This window comes from Protopterus annectens, chromosome 8.part0 (genome assembly GCF_019279795.1).
Source record: "Protopterus annectens isolate FY-2018-M chromosome 8.part0, PAN1.0, whole genome shotgun sequence".
NCBI classification, from domain to species: Eukaryota; Metazoa; Chordata; order Ceratodontiformes; family Protopteridae; genus Protopterus; species Protopterus annectens.
In genome coordinates this window covers 796,994,615-797,018,066 of record NC_056741.1, presented here as the reverse complement: position 1 = coordinate 797,018,066, position 23,452 = coordinate 796,994,615, and the positions used below count along the sequence as shown (strand labels likewise).

Below are 23,452 nucleotides of genomic sequence, written 5' to 3'. Positions count from 1 at the left end.
GTGTGTGTGTGTGTGTGTGTGTGTGTGTGTGTGTGTGTGTGTGTGTGTGTGTGTGTGTGTGTGTGTGTGTGTGCATGCGCGCATGTGTCAGCTACTTGGGCAGGGACACAAAGCACTGGTTGGACAGAGAGGGTGCTAGAGGCCTTGGCTTGGCCCCTCAGCTGAGATCTCAACCCTATAGCTGTGCTAGTGGGGAGTCTTACTGGGGATCTGGAGAAAAGGGGAGAAACCATCCCCAGATTGTCTGTGGTCTCTGTGTGCTCTTAGGGGAAAATTGCATTTTTCTGTGTGTGTACTTGTCATCCTTCCAGAGTGTGTACATCCCCTAGATATTGCCAGTGGCGAGGATTGAGGCTCCTTGAGTACTGGATCAGTGCAGGGGCATCTCACACACACACACACACACATATATATATATATATATATATATATATATATATATATATATATATATATATATGTATATACACACACAGACACATAATTGGAGCATATAACAAACACAGTGGTAGGAAATCTGTCTTATTGCAAAGGTAGTTGCCAATCAGATAAGTAGATCTTATAATTGACAGATGCTTGGTTCATAATTTTGACTACATGAGCAAAGTAGTGTATGAAATAGCCCACATTATAAAGTATAAGGAGGGGATCATATCAGCATACTTCCCATGCAGCTAAGCTGCTAATCCTGTGAGTTCTCCTTAGCTCAGAAGTGCACAGCACAACCTGTTTGACCAAACAGCAAGTTGAGATGTTGTATACTAAGTGCAGACTTGGACGATGAATGGAGTTTTATTCTTCTTCGTCCCACCCTTTAATAGTCTTGGAATCATGAAACCTTCTCTTACCCTAAAACACTCTCATTACGTTTGGTGGTATATTGTTCATACAGATGTTAACAACATACAAGCATCCTGTAAAGCATATGAATTGAAGTTTGTAGGGGCATTCTCCCACCACTATGATGTTTATTAAGTAGATGGCACATGTTAACACATCACTGGCTCTGTACCTGCTGAGATATCAGAGGAAGAAAACAATCTTAGAGTGCATTTGATTGCAAACAAAAGTGGTGCTGAGAGGCCATGGAGACCACCTATTCCCTGACAGGTTCGATTCAGATGTTTATCTGTAACACCTCCACACTGAGAGGTCCCATTCAGATGTTTATCTGTAACACCCCCATACTGCTTTTTCACTGTGGAACAATCTGATTCAGTACTAGGTCATAGTAGCATGATAGCCTTGTGCCAAATAACTTTATGCCAGCTATTAGAACATGGATCAATGCTAATGTTCACTTATCCTTGCCAGAAGTCTCCATTAGGAACATCTCCAGTGCGGTTTTACATAGGATATCTGCTGCTAAACAGCTTTTGTGCATCTGAGCAATGCAAGTGTTTTTTTCCAGTGATTACATCTGAGCTTATCTTTATAATTAATAGAATCATATTAGACTCTGGAAAGTTAAAAAATACTAGAGTCTGACTTAAAAGCAGTACAGTCATTCTGACCACTTTCATGGTGCTGTGGCAGTGCTGCTCTTGCAAATGCTATCCACCATCTTACCATGTTTAAGAAATAAGGTGTTCCTGCTTAAGCACTCTCTGTTCTTCTCAGTTACATACATAGGCATCTGTCCTTTCACTGCATGTATTGCATGTCACATGGCAGCACCAGTGAAACTTGCAGTTGCACTGCCATGTCCTCGTGTAGCGAAATGTGTTATAACCTCTGTCACAACAGAGCAGTGCACAGCCATCCTCAAGAGTTGAAGTCCTATTACACATTCGTCCTTTTGTCCCCAAGCTGCCTGTCACCAAATCCTCCTCACAAAAACTAGGTGAATAGTCAGTGTAAACCAGGTCTGTTTCTGTTGGTTTTTGGTAACTGTGTGGCCCTTTGACTATTAAGAAGGCTGGCTGACGCTGACGCCGGGCACGATATGGCTCCACCATAACAGCCTTCTTGTATTTCTCCTTCAGGGTAAAACCAATCTCACGGAAGTTTGGCAGTGTCATCCAACAGGTCTTCATGGTGCAGGATCCAGACACTCCATGGCACTTGCATTCCAGCTTCATACTTTTCTCCAAGGTCTGCAGCACGCATCAGTGGAAAGAAAGTGAAAAAAAGGGACACTGAAATTAGCAAATGTTAAAAAGACCTACAAAACATAAAATGCATACATCGCAGAAAATTTTTATGACAAAAACAAGTATCATATCATTTTGTACTTCTTTTAGACCATTCTCCTTTTTTGGATTAGTGATTTTTTCTTCTATGTTTGCTTACTACTGCAATATGTAAACACTATGAAGTCAGTGGTTGGTATTCATAAGCCAGCATTTTGCATGTGCACAGCCCCATTTTTTGAGGGGCTTACTGTGTAACAAGCCACATAGATAATCAGACTAATAATAGCCATTGTTCAGCAACAGAACATGGATCAAGGGACTGTACAAATAAAGAGTGGGGTGCTTGGCTAGGCTTAAAAAGGCCCTTGTGGTCATTAGCCTAGTAAACACCTATGAACCTATAATAGTGTCAAAAGAAGAAGTAGTGATTCGATGCCTGACAACTGGAGAAGTGCTACAAAAAGGAGTATAATCAATATAATATATATCACAAGGAAGGCAAGCTGGCATAGCTGAATCAGCCTATGCTCCCATGTGCAATATACCACTGAATGGTTGCATCTCAAACTTGTCTAGCATTAGAAGAGAAGCAGAGGGCACATAGACTGTAGTGGATGTGCACATGAAATTGACAACCTTGTTCTTCATACAAATGGAGAATAATTGGGGTAGATAGGAAAGTAGGAAAGAGGAGAACAGCATGCAGGGGAAATACACAAGTGTAACCATAAGGCATGAAAGGTGCAGTGGGGAAGAGTACTTTTATAAAAAAAAGAGACCCTTTTTCATATACAGAAAAGTTAGTAGGTGAGGGAAGACTGTGGACTGGACAGAAAAAGAAAGGCAGGGAGATACATAAAATACAGACTCAAACAGGTGTGTGGCAGATACACAAAAAGGTTACACGAATTACAAATGGACACAAACATGCACAGGATGGACACAGGATGGACAAATGATGATAGGAAGTGTTGGGCAATGAAGAAGGACCTGAGAATGACATATAAAGGAGGGACACCAGAATGGGATTAGGGTAAGGTCCTGGCTTGGTTAAAGCCCAGGCCAACCCAAACAGCAACAAAATCAGACATCAGTTATTTGAGTGGCCAATATTATAGGCTAATTGCACTTTTTGCGGCATGATGGCTGGAACTTTCTGGTCACATGAGTCCACATGCTTTGACAGAAGGTGTTTCTTATTGTCGAGGCAGGCATCCATTTACCACTGCACCACAGCCATCAGCAGCCTCTTCAACTGATGGTATAAGAACAGGGAGTCTCTACCCCCACAAGAAATGGCAAAAGAGAGCATGAGTGAACCCTCATTCTCCTGCTGAGAGGTAGCACTGGTTGCCACTCTTGATTCAGTGCCAAAGGCTTTTACCAATGCAGACTGAGGTGAGCATAGCATTACCTAGGAAAGGTAAATCACTAAAATAATACCTTGAAGGTCAGAATAGAGAAAGTAAGGGGGCATTAACAAATACAAAGAGGAGCACATTTAAGTGTGGGTTTTGCACCCAATGCAAACATATACTAGAGAAAACCTTTATGATGTTTAATGGGTTGAACATTTTCTCTGATTTTCACTGCAACTGCAATACTTCTTACATAGTTTACTTATCCAAGTGTCAAGAGTGTAATAGTTTTTACGTAGGAAAAAAACAAAAGAAAACTTTGTGATAGAATATAAAACATTTTTGGATGTAAAAAACCAAAAGGTTTCTAATGTTTTGTTTATTTATTTTTTTGGTTTAGATGCTGCCACAAAAAATAGTAGAGGGGGGCCTTGGGATGATTTACTTGAGCTGCATGAACTTAAATGGCAAATTAGATTAAATGCTCAAGCATCATCAGGTTTGAATGATGTAACATTTTTTTCTGAGTTATACTAGGTCTGTTCTTTTCTTCTTCTTTTTTACGTGTATGTTTCTTTACCAAACTTATTTTCTGGACTCATACTTGATGCAAATGATTTTGTAACTGGGGGTTTGATTGGTCTTGATTAATCATGTGACTGGGAGAGAAGGTATTTAAATGTGAGCATTGCATTTTTTTTTTGCATTCTGATGAAGTCGTGGTTACACTTGATGAAAGCACTCAATATTGTTTTTTATACAATAAAGTTTCCTGTGGTGTTTACTGGTGGTCTCTGAGACCTGGTTTCTAGCTTCATTTTGGAGTTTTTCAAGGTTCTAGGTTTGTTACACATGCTAGCAGCACAAAACTATTTTCCAGTAGATAGACACAGATAATTTACACATGCTGCTGCCACAGAAAAGGTCACTCTTCCCTTCTGCAGCATCTAATCATGTTCAAATCTCACTTCTCCACCACTATAAAACAAAGTATGCACTTCTATGTATACATGTAAAACTGACAAGATTCCAGAAATCAATACTATTGGAGAAAATGTTTCAAATAGCTCTTAGGCTGTACAGTCTTAACCTTGCCTCCCACTCTTGAAGCAAGTCAGGTTCCTATGCCAGCGCGGCTTGCCAGTGGCATCACTTACTATCCTAGTAAACATATGCCTTGGCATCCATACTCAGCAAGGGCCCACCATAATGCCCTAGCAGGTACACCTGGAAGTCTCTGTGCAGGAATAGCAAGAAAACCTTGCTCTACCTGGCACAACATGTTAGAAATCTGCACCGCACAATAGCTGAAGCAATCCCTCATTAAGGTCCATTTCATGAGCAAAATGGAAGCCCTCTGCACACAGATGCAGGTTTGCAGCTCACATGTAGTGCAGCACAGTGCTGCACTGTACCACCACTGTGGCTTCCTAGCACTGCATCATGGCATTGAGAATACATGTAGCACTGCATTGTGGTGCTAAAGGTGTACTGTATACATGCTGCACGGATGAGCATACTGGTCACATGCCTTGTGGTCATCATGATCTGGTTGGCTATCACCAACATATCTGAGGTACTGCAATAAGCTATGATTACCATAGGAACAAGTTGAGCACATAGCCTCACCAATGTTGTCATGTGCGACTCAGAAACAGCGATGCTAAGTAATGTTAGAAGCATAACAACTAAGCTAATCGCCCATTGCTAGCAAGCCATAAAGTGGTGGTGCCATTTTGTGAAACCATTTCAATATTGTACAGCTATGGAATAGAGTAATTTCAGTATGGATTCTGTAGAATTGCTGCTTCACAGAGCTCAGGAAGGAGTTCCTGCCTAGTAAAATACATTACGCACAACAAATGCTGTGATGAATCTCAGTCACACTAAGGCAAATGTAAATGAGAACCCAAGACACTGACATGGCACTGCACCATTTGTCTGTGGGTTTGGGGTGTAATCATGTACAACAGATGTACTGTTTAGGATACACTATGGGGAATTGTGGTTTCAGGACCACTTGTTGAAGCATGGCTACACTATACAATCTAGGGAAAGCAAGTGCATAGAAGTACTTGTGGCTAATAAACACACACATAAGGAGAAAGGTGACTATAAATATAACCATCTCACAGCATATCACACACACACACACACACACACACACACACACACACACACACATACACTGCATGTCATATCTTGCCAATGGGTGTACATATACCTGCATGGTCACTTTTTGAAGGCAACGGCTGAAAGGTTTCACAGAATGGAGTTCTACTACAGGCATTTCACACACACGGTATGTACCTCCTTTGCAAAGTAGCCACAGGCAAGCAATATTGGGAGCTGGGCATGGATGGGTGCAAGCCTGTAACTTCTCAGATTAAACTTTATTACACCTTTACAGAATGGCATTATTATTGCTTGCTCTAAGCTCTGGGAATCAACTTCTAATTAAGCTACCTAATAAACATTGTTGTCAGAGACTCTGTCAAAACTGCAGTGTGCTGGTAGAATTCTATGTGGGCCTTGTACCTTTTCATCTTGTTCCTTCAATGAACTACCAATTCTTTTCTAATTTCTACATTTGTCCACACTTATTCCATAAGGATTATGTGAGATGGAGGACTGAGAATAACTCTTTTAGCTAAATAGTATTTATTACCAGTGTGGTTAAAGGAAATTATTGTCATTGGATCAAAATGATTATTTTGTCAGTGAAATTCATTAATTAGGTTGTATGCAAATACGTTTAAACTTTTGAATTCTTTGACGTAAATGTTCCTTTGAAGATTGTAAGGCCCAAGCACACTCCTGCTAATAAACTAAGTTGTATGAATTCTAGAATGATAAATGATGTTTTATTACAACATGTAGCAGCAGTATGTTATCTTTACGGAACTTTTTTCCCCGGCCATTTGCTGAAAATAGATCACAATCTAGTCATAAAACCTGGTCAGTGAAACACAAACAAACAAATAACTAATTAAATAACTAATTTAATACAGTATAATAAAATGCAATACAATAATCATACTGTATTGTAAATAAAATGTAACACAATAGCCAGTCTTCACAGTTGTTTCTGAACTGTGCACGATGAGCACAATCTGTTTTGCATACTTCAAAAGACTGCTCTGATTCCTAGAGCTCTTTTCTGCCTAGGTTCACCACAGTGTAATCTAGGGAGAGAGATCTGGAGCTGGGCACATGTAAATGTTGGACTCCACAGTACATTCATTGCCCCAATTATAGTACTTGCATTGGATTCATAGATACCCAAATTATGCAAGTGTGGGATAGGACAGGGTTCCAGGGGAATTAGTAGTGCTCTGTTTTCCTGTGGCATACACCTATGCATTCCGATATTCCTGTGCCATACACCTATGCATTCCAATATTCCTAAGGCGTACACATATGCATTTCAATATCTCTGTGGCATACACCTATGCATTCCAATAATGGGAATCTGTAATATGTCAATTGGAGCTGCTTCCCTCTGTATAGAGAGTTAAAGAAGGTAAATAATGCTCTTTGTGCATAAGAGTATATGCATTTATGTTTGCATGTGTGCATGTGTGTGAGGGTGGACTTTCAGTGTCTTGTGCTTGAATGGTTATTGTGAGTGCAAGAGTGTGTGTGTGTGTGTGTGTGTGTGTGTGTGTGTGTGTGTGTGTGTGTGCAAGGTCAGTAGCTGTTTGCGTTTCTTTTGGTCCTATAAAACAGCTAGTAGGTGCTACATAGCTTTTTTAACTGTGCTGTGGAGCATTTTAAAGTCATGCAAATTCATGGGTAATGAGTTATTGCCCTTATGGGAATATGGATGACTGAAATGGAACATAAAACAATCTGCAGCACAAATCAGGTGCCGAGTTATCTGTGCTCCAGTGCTATTGACTATAAATACTGCCCTTTGTGTTTCATCACTGATAAGGCCAGTTATCTTGAAAGATACCTATAAATAAAGACCTAAGAGTACCTTTTAACAGCTAAAAAGATTAGACCCAAAATTCTTGTTACACATTTTTGCTTTTGGAATACTACCTTACCTTGTCATAAAAAAAAAAATGTTATGTATCCACTCACCTAGTCACATTACAAACTCTGTTTCATTTACCTTGTGCCTGCATGACAGTAGCCCCACATCTTGAATAAAACAGGCCCAAGATGCAGGACAAGTACACTCACTCATTAAGAAATAAATATATTTTATACAGGATAAAAATGAATCAGCTAGTACTGGATATGAGTGCTAAGTTTCATAAATCTGTACTGCATATGATTACCAACTACCATTGTGCAACAGCACCTGTAAGAGGCAGTGCCATGTAAAGCATACAGGAAAATGACTTATTATAAAAAAGGCAAATTTAGTTATCAGTTTCTGTAAGGCATCAACTGAATGTTCACTGCAAAGAAACTATTTAGAAATATGTTTTAAGTGCAATAAAACATTCCACCATGTATAATACAGACTTCTATTGTACTTCTCAGGAACATATAAACACTCATCAATGCTTTGTGCTTTATGTGCCACATTGGGGGGGGTGGGGGTTTGTCCCCCCCACCTACTTTGGGTTTATATTATATTTCACTGAAAGCTTCAAAACAATACATTTCAAACCATAGACATACATACAACACCAATGACTAACTCTTTGCAGAAGACAATATACACCCAAACTACCCCCCAACTATATATACTAACTACAGGATTGCACTACAGTGGGGAAATGCCTTGCAGTACTCTACAGAGTGCCAGTACTTCACTTCAGAGAAATGAGATTCGGTGAAATGAGTTTTCAGTAATTTGAGCTTTCAGTGATTTGGTCAGGGTGAATTGAAATTCAGTGAAATGAGCTTTCAATGAAACAAAGTAGACCCATATGTGTGTGTGTATATATATATATATATATATATATATAGTTCTACTTCTGAATCTTGAAATACTGAAATACTGAATTTCAGTATCTGAAGACTAGAATACCGAACTTTCATAAAAATGAAAAATCACAACACCGATGTTCAATATCGAAAACAAAGGACCACAAGTAAACACCCAACCGTCCCCTGACATAAAACATAAAAACAAAGTCGAAACACATAACACTACTATATGTTTAAGCAGGGGGGCAAGCCCTCCTGCACCCCCCCACACCCCCACTACTTATATATACCAACTCCGAGGTTGCACTACCACGAAAAAAACAACACACTTACTGTTATGTGCCCTACACTCCCCACTGCATACTGTCATACTTATACTCAAGAGAAACACACACACACTACACATAGGTTCCTAGGTGTGCACTAGGATAATGGCAAGACTAGCCCATAGGATTACCTTGGCATCATGCCACCCAACCTTAGTTCCTAGTTCCTCTGTTGAGTAGAGCCACCGGAGTGATCCCTGGTGTGAATTTTCTATTTCTCATCCACTCAATAAGATTTCTCTTGAAGATATACAAAAATCACCACTTTCAACACTTATGCACACATACACTCTCACCTACCTACTACAACCTACTCCTAAAACTTCCCAAAAAAGTAAAACAAACCACATTTCTACCCAAAACCTTTACACACTACAAACCTACCTGAATCTCTTAACATAACCACACATCGGCAGCCATATTTATGATCCAGAAATCACTAAATCTTAAAGGGCAGCATACTACACAGAACAGACTGCACCACAACTACTGCAGATTCAGCAACCTCAGATTCGACAATATGCAATTTCGAACAACTGCACTTTTGATATTTTAGTCTCGAGATACTGAAATTCGATATTTCAGTATTTCGAGATTTAGAGTTGGAGCAGTAGAGAGATATATATATATATATATATATATATATATATATATATATGGGTCTACTACCGGAGATCGAAATTACACTGTTTCGAAATCCAGTAGTAGATGCCCACTAATGCTAAAGTGCACTTTCACGAACACCACTTGAGTGAATGGTTACGGACCTTAGGGTTAGGGCTTGGGTTAGCCCTAACCCTAAGGTCCATGACTACCACACCACAGTGGAGGAAATTGTATGTCCTCCACGGTGCAGTAGTCATGGACCTATGTCCTCCAATGTGGTGCGGTAGTCACGGACCTTGACCCAATCCCTAACCCTAAAGTCCGTGACTACCGCACCACAGTGGCGGACATTGCCCGTTCGTTCTAGTGGTGTTTGCTAAAGTGCAGTTTTGTTGAAGTGCACTTTCACGTAATTGGGCATCTACCACTGGTTTTCAAAACAGTATAATTTCGATCTCCGGTAGCAAACCCACACACACACACACACACACACATATATATATATATATATATATATATATATATATATATATATATATGTACAGTATATCTATGCACGCATGTGTGTATATATGTGCACACACACAAGTTACAGTGTTACAGTTGGAAGTAAATTAAAGGTGAATGGGTTAACTGTTTTATAACCATCAAAACTGATGCGTCTTTGTTTTACCTAAATTGTTATTATCACTATTACTACTACTTAGGAATAACAGGCTGCATTTTAAATAGCTGTAAATACTGGAGTGTATGTTTGTGTGAAAACTAATCACTTTGTCACTTCACATTAGAACTCATCTTCGCATTTTATTACATTTGCTTTATAGAGAAAGGAGTCAATGAATCCATCTCACCTGTCCTTTCAGTGCATTTAACATTCTACCTCCTTTTCATCTTTGTGTTACTCTCACCATGTCTCCATCCATCTACCCAATGCCCTCTTGTAAGGCTCTGTAGATTTCCTATCATCCATTCTGAGGTTCCATAACCTACTCCCTGCAGAATCATTTTGACAAATCCAGAAAGGAGTTGGTTCCCACAGTCTGCTACTTGTGCTTCTTCCCCTCTTATCTTCCCATTCTGAATGACCTTGTCACATCACTCACATCATCCTATGTATGATTATCGTGTCTGTTCTGTCTCCACTGGTCTTTTGTGAGAAGCTGCAGCTCATCTAAGCTCTTTTTATGTTTCTCCTTTTCCTGGACTATTTAAGCAGCCTGCAATTATAAATATGTACAACTCAAGTATTTCTTATAAACCCTTTTTGCATGCATTTCGTTCAACAATTCCATTTTAGTTAACTTGTCACAATAAAATGACTGTAATCTTTGTGGTTATCAGTATTTTTTAAATGAAATGTATTTCCATTTGCTAAGGATGCTGCAAAATCAGTGGTGCTGCGGTTAGCATTGTCGCCTCACAGCAAGAGGTTCTCTGGTTCGATCCTCGGCTGGGGTGCCTTCTGTGCTGAGTCTGCATGTCCTCCTGTGGTCGCATGAGTTTTCTCCGAGTGCTCCAGTTTCCTCCCACATCCCAACGACATGCTGTAGGTGGATTGGATGCTCTAAATTGGCCCTAGGTGTGTGTGTGTGTGTTTGCCTTCTGTGGAAAGTTGGGCACTGGGCTGGCAACTCGACACCATAAAACTCCACTGCCAATCATGAGCGGAGAGGTGAATCGCTGTAGTGACCCCTAACCAGGAAAAGCCAAAAGAAGAAGAATGCTGCAAAACAAATCAGTAATATGTTTACACATTCAACATTATGTGAGCCTATGTGCCTTTCATGCTAAATATTGTTTAATTTTTCATCCTATTTTTTATTCCTTCTCTCTTCTGGTTTTGATGAAAAAGTATTTAATGCATTAGGATTCTTTCACAAATGTGAACTGACTTTGTTCAGTGACTTCTTAATCAGCTCTTGCTTCCAGCACATCAGTCTTTATTTTTTGTGTGTGTACATTCAAGTGTTTGTGTGCATGCATGTGGGTGTATGTAGCTTGGGTTTATCAAATTTATGTAATTGATATGATGTATTTAGGTCTTCTGTTTTCATAATCTTGACATCTGTTTTGCTAAATCAAAATGTTATGTTGTTAAATGCAAAGTAAGATTTACTTGATTGTCTTCTACTTGATCATATTCCAGTTGTTTGTGGCTCATCTATTCAAAGGTGAATGCCTGTTTATATATTTGAATACACACCAGTTCAACAGACTCATATACACAGACTGTCTTGAGTTATACATTCAGCCATTTCGGTGGCATTTTGAGATAAAATCCTGACTGTGGCTTGCGGGACTGATTGGAGTGTCAAGGAGGGATGGGTGTTACCATACCTGGGGGGGCAGAGGACAGCCCTGCAGGGGGGCTGACACCATTGCTATCACAGGACATGTCCAGAAGGGGAATGGTGTGAGATCATGGCTGAGCTGCTGCTGAGGTTGGGTAAAATATCATGCATCCCCTTTGCTTGCCTGTCCCTGGCCTTCACCACAGGGACAGCAGTGTGTGGGGGGGTGAATGGGGTAATTCTTAAAAGAAAGCCCCCCTGGCTCTGTGGATGTGGCTAGATGACCTTATGTTTTACATTAGCTTCAGCCATTCCAGAGGAAGTCCAATTGGGTGGGAGGAAGATGGAAAACATAGTTGTGGATGTGTGGCACTGGGTAGGGTCCATAGGATAATGCAGAGGGGAGAAAAGAGCCCTTTAAATAAATAAATAAATAAATAAATAGATGTTCTTTCTGTGAGCTGGTGTGAACTTGGAGGAAATATACTTTTAAGAGATCAGGATATGGGGGCAGTGTTCCTAGTAAAAACATGTTTTTTAAGTTGTTGCTGATCAAGAGAATATGTACATGAGACTGACTAGCAGCAAGTTGTAGAACTCAAACACTGGTAATCAAAGTACCAAAGCAGATCCACTTTATTAAATAAATGATTTCCTTTTCTAACAATCTTTCAAAATCTTGGTTTATTATGGCTAAAAAATTGAAATATAGTTTGATTTTTTTTCTTTTTAACCTACCTCCTGCTTCATAATTGCTAGTAACTGTACTTTGGACTAGCTACTGGAAGAAACTGAGTTGTAATTATTGTTATACTTGTAGTTTATGCTTCCACTGTCACTATGTTTTAGGATGAAACTATTAGTAATTACTGTAAAATTGTTTGTTAGTACCATTTTACTTTATGTATTATTTTCATATTGTAATCATCTTTTGGAGCTTTTCTCCTCAGGTGTCCACTGAAAATGGGCATCTGCCCAGTTGGACTAACCCAGTCACCAAATAAATAAATAAATAAATAAATAAATAAATAAATAAATAAATGAGTCAGTTTGTGCAGATGCATTCATGAATGAGCTTTCACAGTATTTTCATACTTCCTTAAAATCTGTATGATGTATTTGCTATGAATGAACAGCTGGTGTCACAAACAACAGAACACAGCGTGTATACAGCATACAGAGGAAGGAGGGGTCTGCATGTGTGATCAGACAGAATCCAAATAAAGTAACAATAATCTGTGCAAATGGGTCCAACAAAAGAGCAACATGACACGGGACTTGATACATGGAGTCCCAACACACACCTTGTGTACTACTGTATAGCCCCAGCACTCAGACTCAGACAGCAACACACAATAGGAACAATGTTCAACCACAGAAAACATCCCAGTGAAACAACATGTTGCAAACTGTGCTACAGACAGTAGAGGGGTTGTCATAACATTACAGACACAAGCTGTAATGAGGAACAGTGATGTGGTCATTATCATGTCCTACAACTCAGATGACACTATATGCGAACAAAGATATGACCTGTAAATGTGTGCATAAATGCTGCACAATTGTGTGCCTTGCAACATGTGGAATCAAACAGCACTTTCAAAGAAAGGCAAAATGAATGTCATCTGTATGCAAGATTACACAGGCAGCTGTCAGCACAATACCCAAGAGGCATTGAAATATAATAGTATCAAGCATCCATGGAACTTCAAAACATAAGCCATATGTCATCAGCAAAAAAGTCATTAGGCAGAGAGAGAGAGAGAGAGAGAGAGAGAGAGAGACAAGAAAACGAATAATAGCCATAGGCTACATGAAACACAACTGGATCCATCTGAAAGATTTATCAAACAAACTGAGGCAATACCACAATAAAAACAACAACCACAGCTATGTAAAATACACCAAAAAGGTGACCTCAATGCTTCATCAGACTTTAAAAATATACAAACTGAAACTCTGCATTTAAAATCCAAGCAACAATCAGAGACTGATTCCAATTATGACATCATAACAAGCTATCCAGTCAGCTATACAAACTCTAACAGCAAATTAAACAGTATATTATTTACCAATATGCATTAAAAATAAAGCAACTATAATTTCTAATATAACTTAGGTATATATAAAAACTACTTATTTACTCATGAGCTGGTTCTAACAGTACATATGTACTTTTTCATGGTAGGATATGTGAAGGCTGCCAGCCTAGCCAAATAGGATTTTATACATAATTCTATCATTTGTAAATATGAATGTTGAACTATAGACTTGTTTTCTTAATTGAAAGAATATGTTGTGAAATGTGAACTTAAAACAATGTAACAACAGTGCCCTCTGCTGAAAAGAAAGCTAAGTCAAGCATTTCTTGTTTGTCCTTTGAAGTTCAAATTATTTCATGACTGTCTTTGATGTTTACAATTCGACTCTGGCTGAGTTAGATGAAGGCATCCTGCCTATTGTTTTAACTTAAGAAATAATTACTAGAGTTTACATATGGAATGCCTTTTATTGATGTAGTTTTATGCAGCTGCAAGATAACAAAATAATGCAGTTTCTGTTGTCCTGGGAACAGCAGGAAAGTGTAAAAAATGATGTAATGTTTATTAGAACTGCAATAGCAATTTAGACAGAGAGAATCAGAAGGCATTAAGCATTTTTGTCCTGATCATCCAACTCACAAAACTGTCTTGTTCTATAAGTAAGTTATCTTAGACTTGTGTTTTCTTTTAGAAATAGCTAGGAACTAGAAAGATTAGGCTAAGTGTTTTTCTGTGATGTCAGAACTGTACTACTGATTTATTTGAAGTATTTCTGTGTGATCTCTGAACTCTTTGACTAGCACTGTGTAGTAGAAAGCATTGTCTTGTGGTTTTAATTATTTATTATTAAATATTTAAAACCTTTTAACTGTGGCTGGTTTGTGTAGAGATAATTTAAGCTTTAAAGTACATTGCATATTTATAGAGTTTACTGTCCAAGTGACTCCAAATAAGCTTTGACTGTTTAGTCACACTTACCAATTGGATAATAATATTGCACAGTAATAATCAGACACCCTTTTAAGGGCCTTTGAGTAGCTGATAATTATTAGTGGGTGGTGGCAGCTGGTACTACTGTATAGTCTGGGGAAAAGGGGCACAGCTGGAGAACCTGTGCCAGCCTTCCCCAGAAGTGTCTGTGTGGTTATATAAACTCTTCTTAAAGTGTGTGTGTGTGTCAGCTACTTTGGCAGGGACATGGAGTACTGGTTGGACAGAGAGGGTGCTAAAGGTTTCAGCTTGCCCAGTAGGCTGAGATCTGGACCCTATAACTGTGCCAGTGGAAAGTCTTATTGGGGACCTGGAGAGCAAAGAAGCGACCAACCCAGACTGACTGTGATCTCTGTGTGCCCTTAAGGGAAATTGCACTTTACTGTGTGTATTTGTTATCCTTTCCTCATATATGAGATGCCCTCTCTGGTGTTAATGGTGAGGATTGAGGCTCCTTGATTGCTGGGCCGTGGCACAGGTATCACAGGATATACAAGTCCAAAACCATTAAATACAGTTCTATGAGACTCAAAAAAGGACTGTCAGATCAATTGCCTGGATTGCATAATAAAATGACTAAATGAATATTTAATGTCTTGTATATACTTGCTTCACTCAGTTCTCTACATAAAGAAAACATATAAAAGCTGTAAATTCCTATGTGTTGCATTTAGAATTGCTAGATGATTTTTCCAGCATTCAAAATTCAATGCTTACAAGTGGCTATAACAAAAAAAAAGTGCAGTCACTTTCTTCAGCATAGCACAACATTCTAAGCATTCATAAATGCATGCCATGAAGAAAAGATAAAAAATAAAAAATGAATACCAAGGTCCCTGCATTCAAGCAGATAAGCCATGAGAGTTGATGAAACCAAAAAACTTCAGTATAAAACATTGCTTCACAGTAAACATCTAAGCATGTATGGTATTATAATCACAATCTTAATGGGCAATGCCCATGTATACACATGAAACTTAAAGCTATAAGAACACAGGCTAGCTATTGTTTCTAAAAAACATCAGCCATCATTCAAGTGTTAAATGTATAAAACAGTATGTCTGCTTACAAGTGTCAGGTCTTATAACCAAAAGGGAGCATCACTCAATCAATAAAATAAAAATGAAAGTACCGTACCTGATAAAAACATCTAAAAAAATGTACTAATTGACTTATAATCTGGCAGAAGGAGGCCAGTGAAGGTGCATAGATTCTAAAAGTACCAAAAAGTGTAAACAATACTAAAGTCGCTTAAGAACCATCCTCTATTTGCATACAGCCATTGAAAGAAATCTATGTGAAAGAAGGGTGCAATCATTCCCTTTGACTGGAGTCAAATAACCGACCAATGGGGTTAAATGTAAGTCTATGACAGGAAAAAAAATTTAGTGAGGTAGTGGTCTATCTTTCAAGAAAGGTTTAATGGAAACTGCATCATTCAGTCCATAACACCGGTCTGCTTGTAACCAAATGATCCATTCTTGTACAGTCTTCTCAGTTTTATTCTTCCTGTCAGCCATTCTATTATCTTCTTTCAAAGTGTCCAGCACCATAAATTTGAAATGATGTTCTACTCCTTGTTTCACAACATGTTTAGCTATGGCCACAGTTATATCTTCCTTCCTAATGTTATATAAATTATCTTTGATCCTGTCCCTAAGTGCCCTTTTTGTTTTTCATATGTAAAAACAGGGACATTTCATGCAAATAACTAAGTAGACCACATTATTGATCCAACAATCGGCATAACCCCGAAGTCTCACGACCTTGCCCATAGTAGGATGAACAAAATGATCGGTATTGGCTATAAATGAGCAGATATTACACCACCTGCTGCTGAAGGTTCCCACCTTACTGGGTTCGTTGACATACTGTCCATCACTGTTCAGGTAGCATACTCTTCTTCTTATAGATTTAACATTCTTGCATAAAATGCTCGGATGTGGACCCAAAATTTGAGAGATGTTGTCATCGGATGTCAACATTTACCAGTTCTTCCAGTTGATGTTGATTAAACTCTGATTATCACATGTGACAGGCAGTACTAACGGACATTTCTTGTTTATGTCAGGGTCTTTCTTCTCTGCAGATTTCATCATCTTTTTATAAAAATAGGGCTTGCCTCTACCTTGTCTTTCATGAAACACCATATCAGTAATTTCTAGACATTCCTTCGAGTAACTCTTGTCTTCAAGATTTTTGATCATATTGTCCATTGTTGTGTTGAGCTCCATGTCTCTGTTGGTGATCCTTGATAGTCTCAACATTTGCACTTTGATAATATTTTGAAATGCAAAGGTGGGATGCATACTAGATCTATCCAAAATATTGTTCTTCCAGCACAGTTTCTTATACACTGTTGTCTGTATTTGACCATCTTTAATCTTTAAATTAACATCTAGGAAGTTGATCTCTTCTCTGGATGCTTGCATGGTAAATTTTAAAAAGTCAGTTGTGTTGCTTATATATGTCAAAAACTCATCCAGTAACTCTCTACTTTCAACCCGGACTGAGAAAATATCTTCCACAAAGTGTTCATAAAAAGTGACCTTATTGCGATACATTTCATGTGAAAGGGCTAGCTTGGTCTCCCAGTTGCCCATCACTAAGTTTACATACAAGTTAGCACAGGAGGAGCCCATGGCTACCCCAGTCTTCTGCAGATAGTATTGACCATTTTATAAGAATGCATTTTTCTCTACGAAAATTTGTCTCAATTAACATACACAGTAGATTGATTCAGTTAGGAGTAAAAACAGTATGGATCAATAATATTTCTTTTAAAAAGGCTATTCCTGTTTGGTTAGGTATACAGGTGAATAAGGAACAGACATCAAGGGTGACAAACCATGTGTCTTCTGTGATAGATTACTGTTGAAAGTATTTATATTGGGATTCCAAAAAATCTTGGGTATCCCTCAGAACAGTATATGTCTTCAAAATCACAGCTTTCAACAAGTTTTCAACATAAATTGAAATGGGCTCAGTAAGTCAGCCTTTGCCCGAAACTGTTAGTCATAGGGGAGGATTGTCCAAAGTTCTGTGACTTTTAGGGAGTCCCTTGATAATGGGTATAAGGGGTGTCTCCACAAAAAAGTAACCATAAAGTTCTTTGGTAATGTTACTGCTTAAAAGACAGTTTAGTAGGTCATTTTGTACTCTCCATGTCATATAATTAATTATCTTAATATCCACTTTAGTATACGTTGAGGTATCCATTAGAATTTCTTGCATGGTACGTACATAGTAGTTCTTACTCAATGTCACAGTGGCTCCACCTTTATCTGCAGGACAAATCATGATGTCAGTGTTATTTTGTAGTTCCTTAAGTGCTTCGCTATTTCCTTTGGTTAAGTTAAAAAGTCTTTTCTTCATGAACGTGCCATTCTTGTACATATTATACAGATCTTACTCACAAGCTTTCATGAATGTTTCTATCTGTGGGCACAAAGTAGGTGTATATGTACTTGGTTTCTTAAAAATATTTGTATTAGATTTTGCATTGGGAAACATTAGCTTGAGCATGACATTCCGACAAAATAGTTTGATGTCGATCACTAATATCACTGAAATTACTGGAAGTGGCCGGAATGAATGAGGGTCCTTTATGTAGGACTTTGTGTTGGTCGTCTATCATTATGTGATTCAAAAGACTGAAGATTAAGTTGTTGTATTCTGTGTCCAGAACTTCTTGACTGTCATCACAGGCCCTACATCCCTGGAAAATTCTTTCTCTTCCTCTCTCTGCTCCTAGAATGATCTTGTTTGTATCGTTCTTGAATAGGTAGGGAGACCCCTGGAAAAACCTGATCAAAAGTGTTATTTGTTTTAGGTCTCACAACAGTTTCTTTATGTACAAGGGTAATCACATCACTTGTATTTTCAGTTTATGCATTATTGCCACTATTTGTATCAAATTGTTCATTCTCAGATGTTACCATTTTCTTTCTGGTCTCTAGTGAAGGAGGTTTAGGGATAGGCAGAGGTAGCAATGTTTCTAATGATACTTGTTTAACCATTGCCCCTCCATTTTCATGTGTCCAAGAAAAAAAATTGTCCTGCTTTAAAATCCATCATTTCCCTTTCTAGTTTACATTGCTTTGTGTTTGTATCTTCAGCTCATAAAGTCTAGTATTCTCTAACAAATCCTACAGAGCCTTCATAGCTGGTGAAACACGAAGCAGGTTCAAAAAGTCTTGTTTCTTAGGAGTTAAACTTAATAATGTTTGTCCTCTTTAGGTTTGAAAAAGTCAATCAATAACTTCATATAACTAAAGCTCATTTAAAAATTGATTTTTTGCCAACTTATCAATAATTCTGAATAAGTGGAGCCATATGTCGGCATCTTGGTTATTCGCAGGCCTCTTGGAATTACTTTAAAATGTAGGCAAGCTTCCAAATGTTTCCATTGCCATTATAGTTTCATCAGGTTTGTCAATATATCCTCCGATTGTCTTATAGGTGAGAACAGCTTCTGTATATCATAGTTAGATTTTTCAGCTGTCTTATTAGTGCAGTTGAATTCCAGTAGTAGTAAAGGATTCCTCTCTCCCCTTATAGTCTCTTTTAGTTTATCCATTAGGTAATGCATCTTGTCATCAGAAGGACTGTAGTCCAGTTCAATATCTTTCCTTTCTGCCATGCTCCAAGCAGTGCACGTACCAACCAAGTAAGTCCAAAGAGTAAAAAACAACCGCACAGCTGGGATGAAGTTGTCACACCAGTGCGCAAAAGACAAAACCAGAATAAAAATTGAGTGACAACAAACAAGGCTATGTAAAATACACCAAAAAGCTTTTATTATAACTTAGTAAGTGCTTTCGTATTGACCTCAATGCTTCATCAGACTTTAAAAATATAGAAACTGAAACTCTATTTTTACAATCCAAACAACAAATCAGAGACTGATTCCAATTATGACATCATAACGAGCTATCCAATCAGCTATACAAACTCTAACAGCAAATTAAACAGTCTATTATCTACCAATATGTATTAAAAAATAAAGCAACTGTAACTTCTAATATACCTTAAGTATATATAAAAACTACTTATCTACTTGTCAGCTAGTTCTAACAGTACATTTGTGCTTTTTCATGGTAGGATATACAAGTCCAAAACCATTAAATATATTTCTGTGAGACTCAAAGAAGGACCGTCACATCAATTGCCAGGACTGCATAGTAAAATGACTGAATGGATATTTAATGTCTTGTATATACTTGCTTCACTCAGTTCTCTACATAAAGAAAACATATAAAAGCTGTAAGTTCCTATCTGTTGCATTTAGAATAGCTAGACGTTTCCAACATTCCAAAATCAATGCTTACAAGCAAGTGGCTATAACAAAAACAAAAACAAACAAAAAAAAAAAAACAGTGCATAGCACAACATTGTAAGAGTTCATAAATGCATACCACGAAGAAAAGATAAAAAATGAATACCAAAGTGTCTGCATTCAAGCAGATAAGCCATGACAGTTGATAAAACTAAAAAAAACTACAGTATAAAACATTATTTCACAGTAAACATCTAAGCATGTATGGTATTATAATCACAATCTTAACGGTCAATGCACATGTATACACATGAAACTTCGATGTGTGGCACTGGGTAGGATAATGCAGAGGAGAGAAAAGAGCCCTCCAAAAAGTAAATGAATAAATAAATGTACTTTCTGTGAGTTGGTGTGAACTTGGAGGAAGTATACTTAGAGAACAGGACACGGTGGCAGTGTTCCCCCATTGGTTGTGCAGGGGGCTTGCCTCTTAGTAAAAACATGTTTTTTAAGCTGCTTCTGATCAAGAGAATGTGTGTTTGAGACTGACTAACAGCAAGTTGTTAGAACTCAAGCACGGGTAATCCCAGTACCAAAGCAGATCCACTTTATTAAATAAATGATTTCCTTTTCTAACAATCTTTTAAAACCCTGGTTAATTATGCCTAAAAAAATTGAAATAAATGTTGCATTTTTTCTTTTTTTTACCTACCTCCTTCTTCATAATTGCTAGTAACTGTACTTTGGACTAGCTACTGGAAGAAACTGTACTCTAATTATTGTTGTACTTGTGGTTTATACTTCTACTGTGACTACGTTTTAATTTAGGATGAAACTATTAGTAATTACTGTAAAATTGTTTGTTAACACCATTTTACTTTATGTACTATTGTCATATTACTTGTAATCATTTTTTGGAGCTTTTCTCCTCGGGTCTCCACTGAAAATGGGCATCTGCCCAGTTGGACTAACCCAGTCGCCAAATAAATAAATAAATAAATAAATAAACAAATAAATAAATGAGTCAGATTTGTGCATATGCATTCATGAATGAGCTATCACAGTATTTTCATACTTCCTTAAAATCTGTATGATGTATTTGCTATGAATTAACAGCTGGTGTCACAGACAACAGAACACAGCGTTTATACAGCATACAGAGGAAGGAGGGGGTCTGCATGTGTGATCAGACAGAATCCAAATAAAGTAACAATAATCTGTGCAAATGGGTCCAACAAAAGAGCAACATGACACGGGACTTGATACATGGAGTCCCAACACACACCTTGTGTACTACTGTATAGCCCCAGCACTCAGACTCAGACAGCAACACACAATAGGAACAATGTTCAACCACAGAAAACATCCCAGTGAAACAACATGTTGCAAACTGTGCTACAGACAGTAGAGGGGTTGTCATAACATTACAGACACAAGCTGTAATGAGGAACAGTGATGTGGTCATTATCATGTCCTACAACTCAGATGACACTATATGCGAACAAAGATATTACCTGTAAATGTGTGCATAAATGCTGCACAATTGTGTGCCTTGCAACATGTGGAATCAAACAGCACTTTCAAAGAAAGGCAAAATGAATGTCATCTGTATGCAGGATTACACAGGCAGCTGTCAGCACAATACCCAAGAGGCATTGAAATATAATAGTATCAAGCATCCATGGAACTTCAAAACATAAGCCATATGTCATCAGCAAAAAAGTCATTAGGCAGAGAGAGAGAGAGAGAGACAAGAAAACGAATAATAGCCATAGGCTACATGAAACACAACTTGATCCATCTGAAAGATTTATCAAACAAACCGAGGCTCTGAAAAAAATGTGTGAACTACTTAGAAAATATAAAATATCTGCCATGTATCTATGACTATTTAGTCTTGGGAACAGCTTTCCCATATAAAAGAGACATGATGGGCCCACCAACTCAGCTACCTTCTTTTTAAATTCCTTTACCTATAAGATAATAAGTGATATATATATATATATAGTACCCTGCACTAAGGATCAAACTCCAGATTAAAAGCTATAACTACTCACTGCAAAACCAAGAAGGCTCTATCCTTTCTTAAGACGCCCCCTGCAGTAAACAGTAGGAGAACACCAAGCTCCAGCAAGCTGGAAAGCAACAGCTGGAAAACTAAAAAAATATAAGGAGCATAACCCACCATCTGTACCATTGACATTAAACACCACTCCTGTGTTTGTTGACCAAACTCATATTCGATAAAATGCATGAGATCCATATATATCTATATATATATATATATATATATATATATATATATATATATATATATATAGGTTCATAGGTTGATGCTAGGCTATCTGCCCTAGGGCATTTACAAGCCTATCCAGAGTGTGTTTGGCTTTCGTCACCCTTCTTAGATTAGTTGACTGTGCCTCTGTATAGTAGGTCACAGAAGATAGCCCATTTAAGGTTAGTTTACCGTGCCTCTGTCTAGCCGTGACACAGAAGAGATCCCAGGGGTAAGTTTACGATCTCCCATCCAAACGTCAAGATTCTTCTTGAAGAGGGTCATTGAGGGGCTCTGTCTGACATGGATTGGGATTTTGTTCCATAGTGAGGGGAGCCTCTGGGATATGAATCTGTCCCTCCAGCATGTTCTATTTATTTCTGTGCTGAGGTTTAAGTCACTGGAGCGTGTAGTTCTCATGGATTTGGATTTCTTGAGGTGGATCATGTCCATTAATTCTGGGTTGGACATAGCTTTATACATCAGACACAGATCGCCTCTGAGTAGGCGGTAAGCAACTGAGTAGAGCTGGAGTTTCTTTAGCCTAACTGCATAGGGCATCTGTTTGAGTCCCTTGATCCTCTTGGTGAGGTACTTTTGGGGTCTTTCTAGTTGTAGCAGGTGTCAGGTAAGGTACATCCCAAATGGGGCATTGTATTCAATTATGGGCCTGATGAGTGATGAGTAGAGGGGCACAATGACCTCTCTTGATCTAGATGTGAACCCCTTCATGATAAGGTGGGCTTTATAGAATGTCTTTTTAACCACTTTGGCAATGTGATTGTCACAGGAGAGATTGCAGTCTACTTTGGTCCCCAAATCCCTAATTACTTCTTCCGTACTTAATGGATTACCACCTATGTGGTAATTTGTGGGCACTTTGTTTTTTCCCAAAGTGGATGACCATGCACTTTTTGGCATTCAGCTTTAGGCCATGGCTCTGGCACCAGTTATCCGTCTCTGTGAGACCTTTTTGGAGGATGCTTGTGTCAGCCGGCGAGTCGATTATGACCCCCAGTTTGCAGTCATCTGCAAACTTTGTCAGCCATAGTCCTCCTGTGTTAGCCTGTACCTCAGAGAAATATATACCGAACAAGAGAGGTCCAAGGACCGAGCCTTGTGGGACGCCACTTGTAACTGGTTTAGAGTCTGACATGGCACCTGCAATTCTGACCATGTGGGTTCTATCCCTAAGCCAGTTTGCGACACATCTTGTGACATAGGGGTTGATATTTAAGCTGGTGAGCTTATTTATGAT

General features: G+C 38.4%; 1 protein-coding gene across 1 annotated transcript in view; it reads right to left on the bottom strand.

Annotated features, from left to right (window-relative positions):
* Window positions 1–475: 475 nt before the first annotated feature.
* The window catches only part of LOC122809052 (protein Wnt-7a-like), a 656,744-nt gene continuing 633,767 nt past the window's right edge, over window positions 476–23,452 (bottom strand). Inside the window, exon 4 of the mRNA XM_044080265.1 lies at window positions 476–2,096. Within this exon, the coding sequence (XP_043936200.1) occupies window positions 1,617–2,096 (480 nt within the window). The 3' untranslated portion in view covers window positions 476–1,616. The remainder of the gene's footprint in view (window positions 2,097–23,452) is intronic.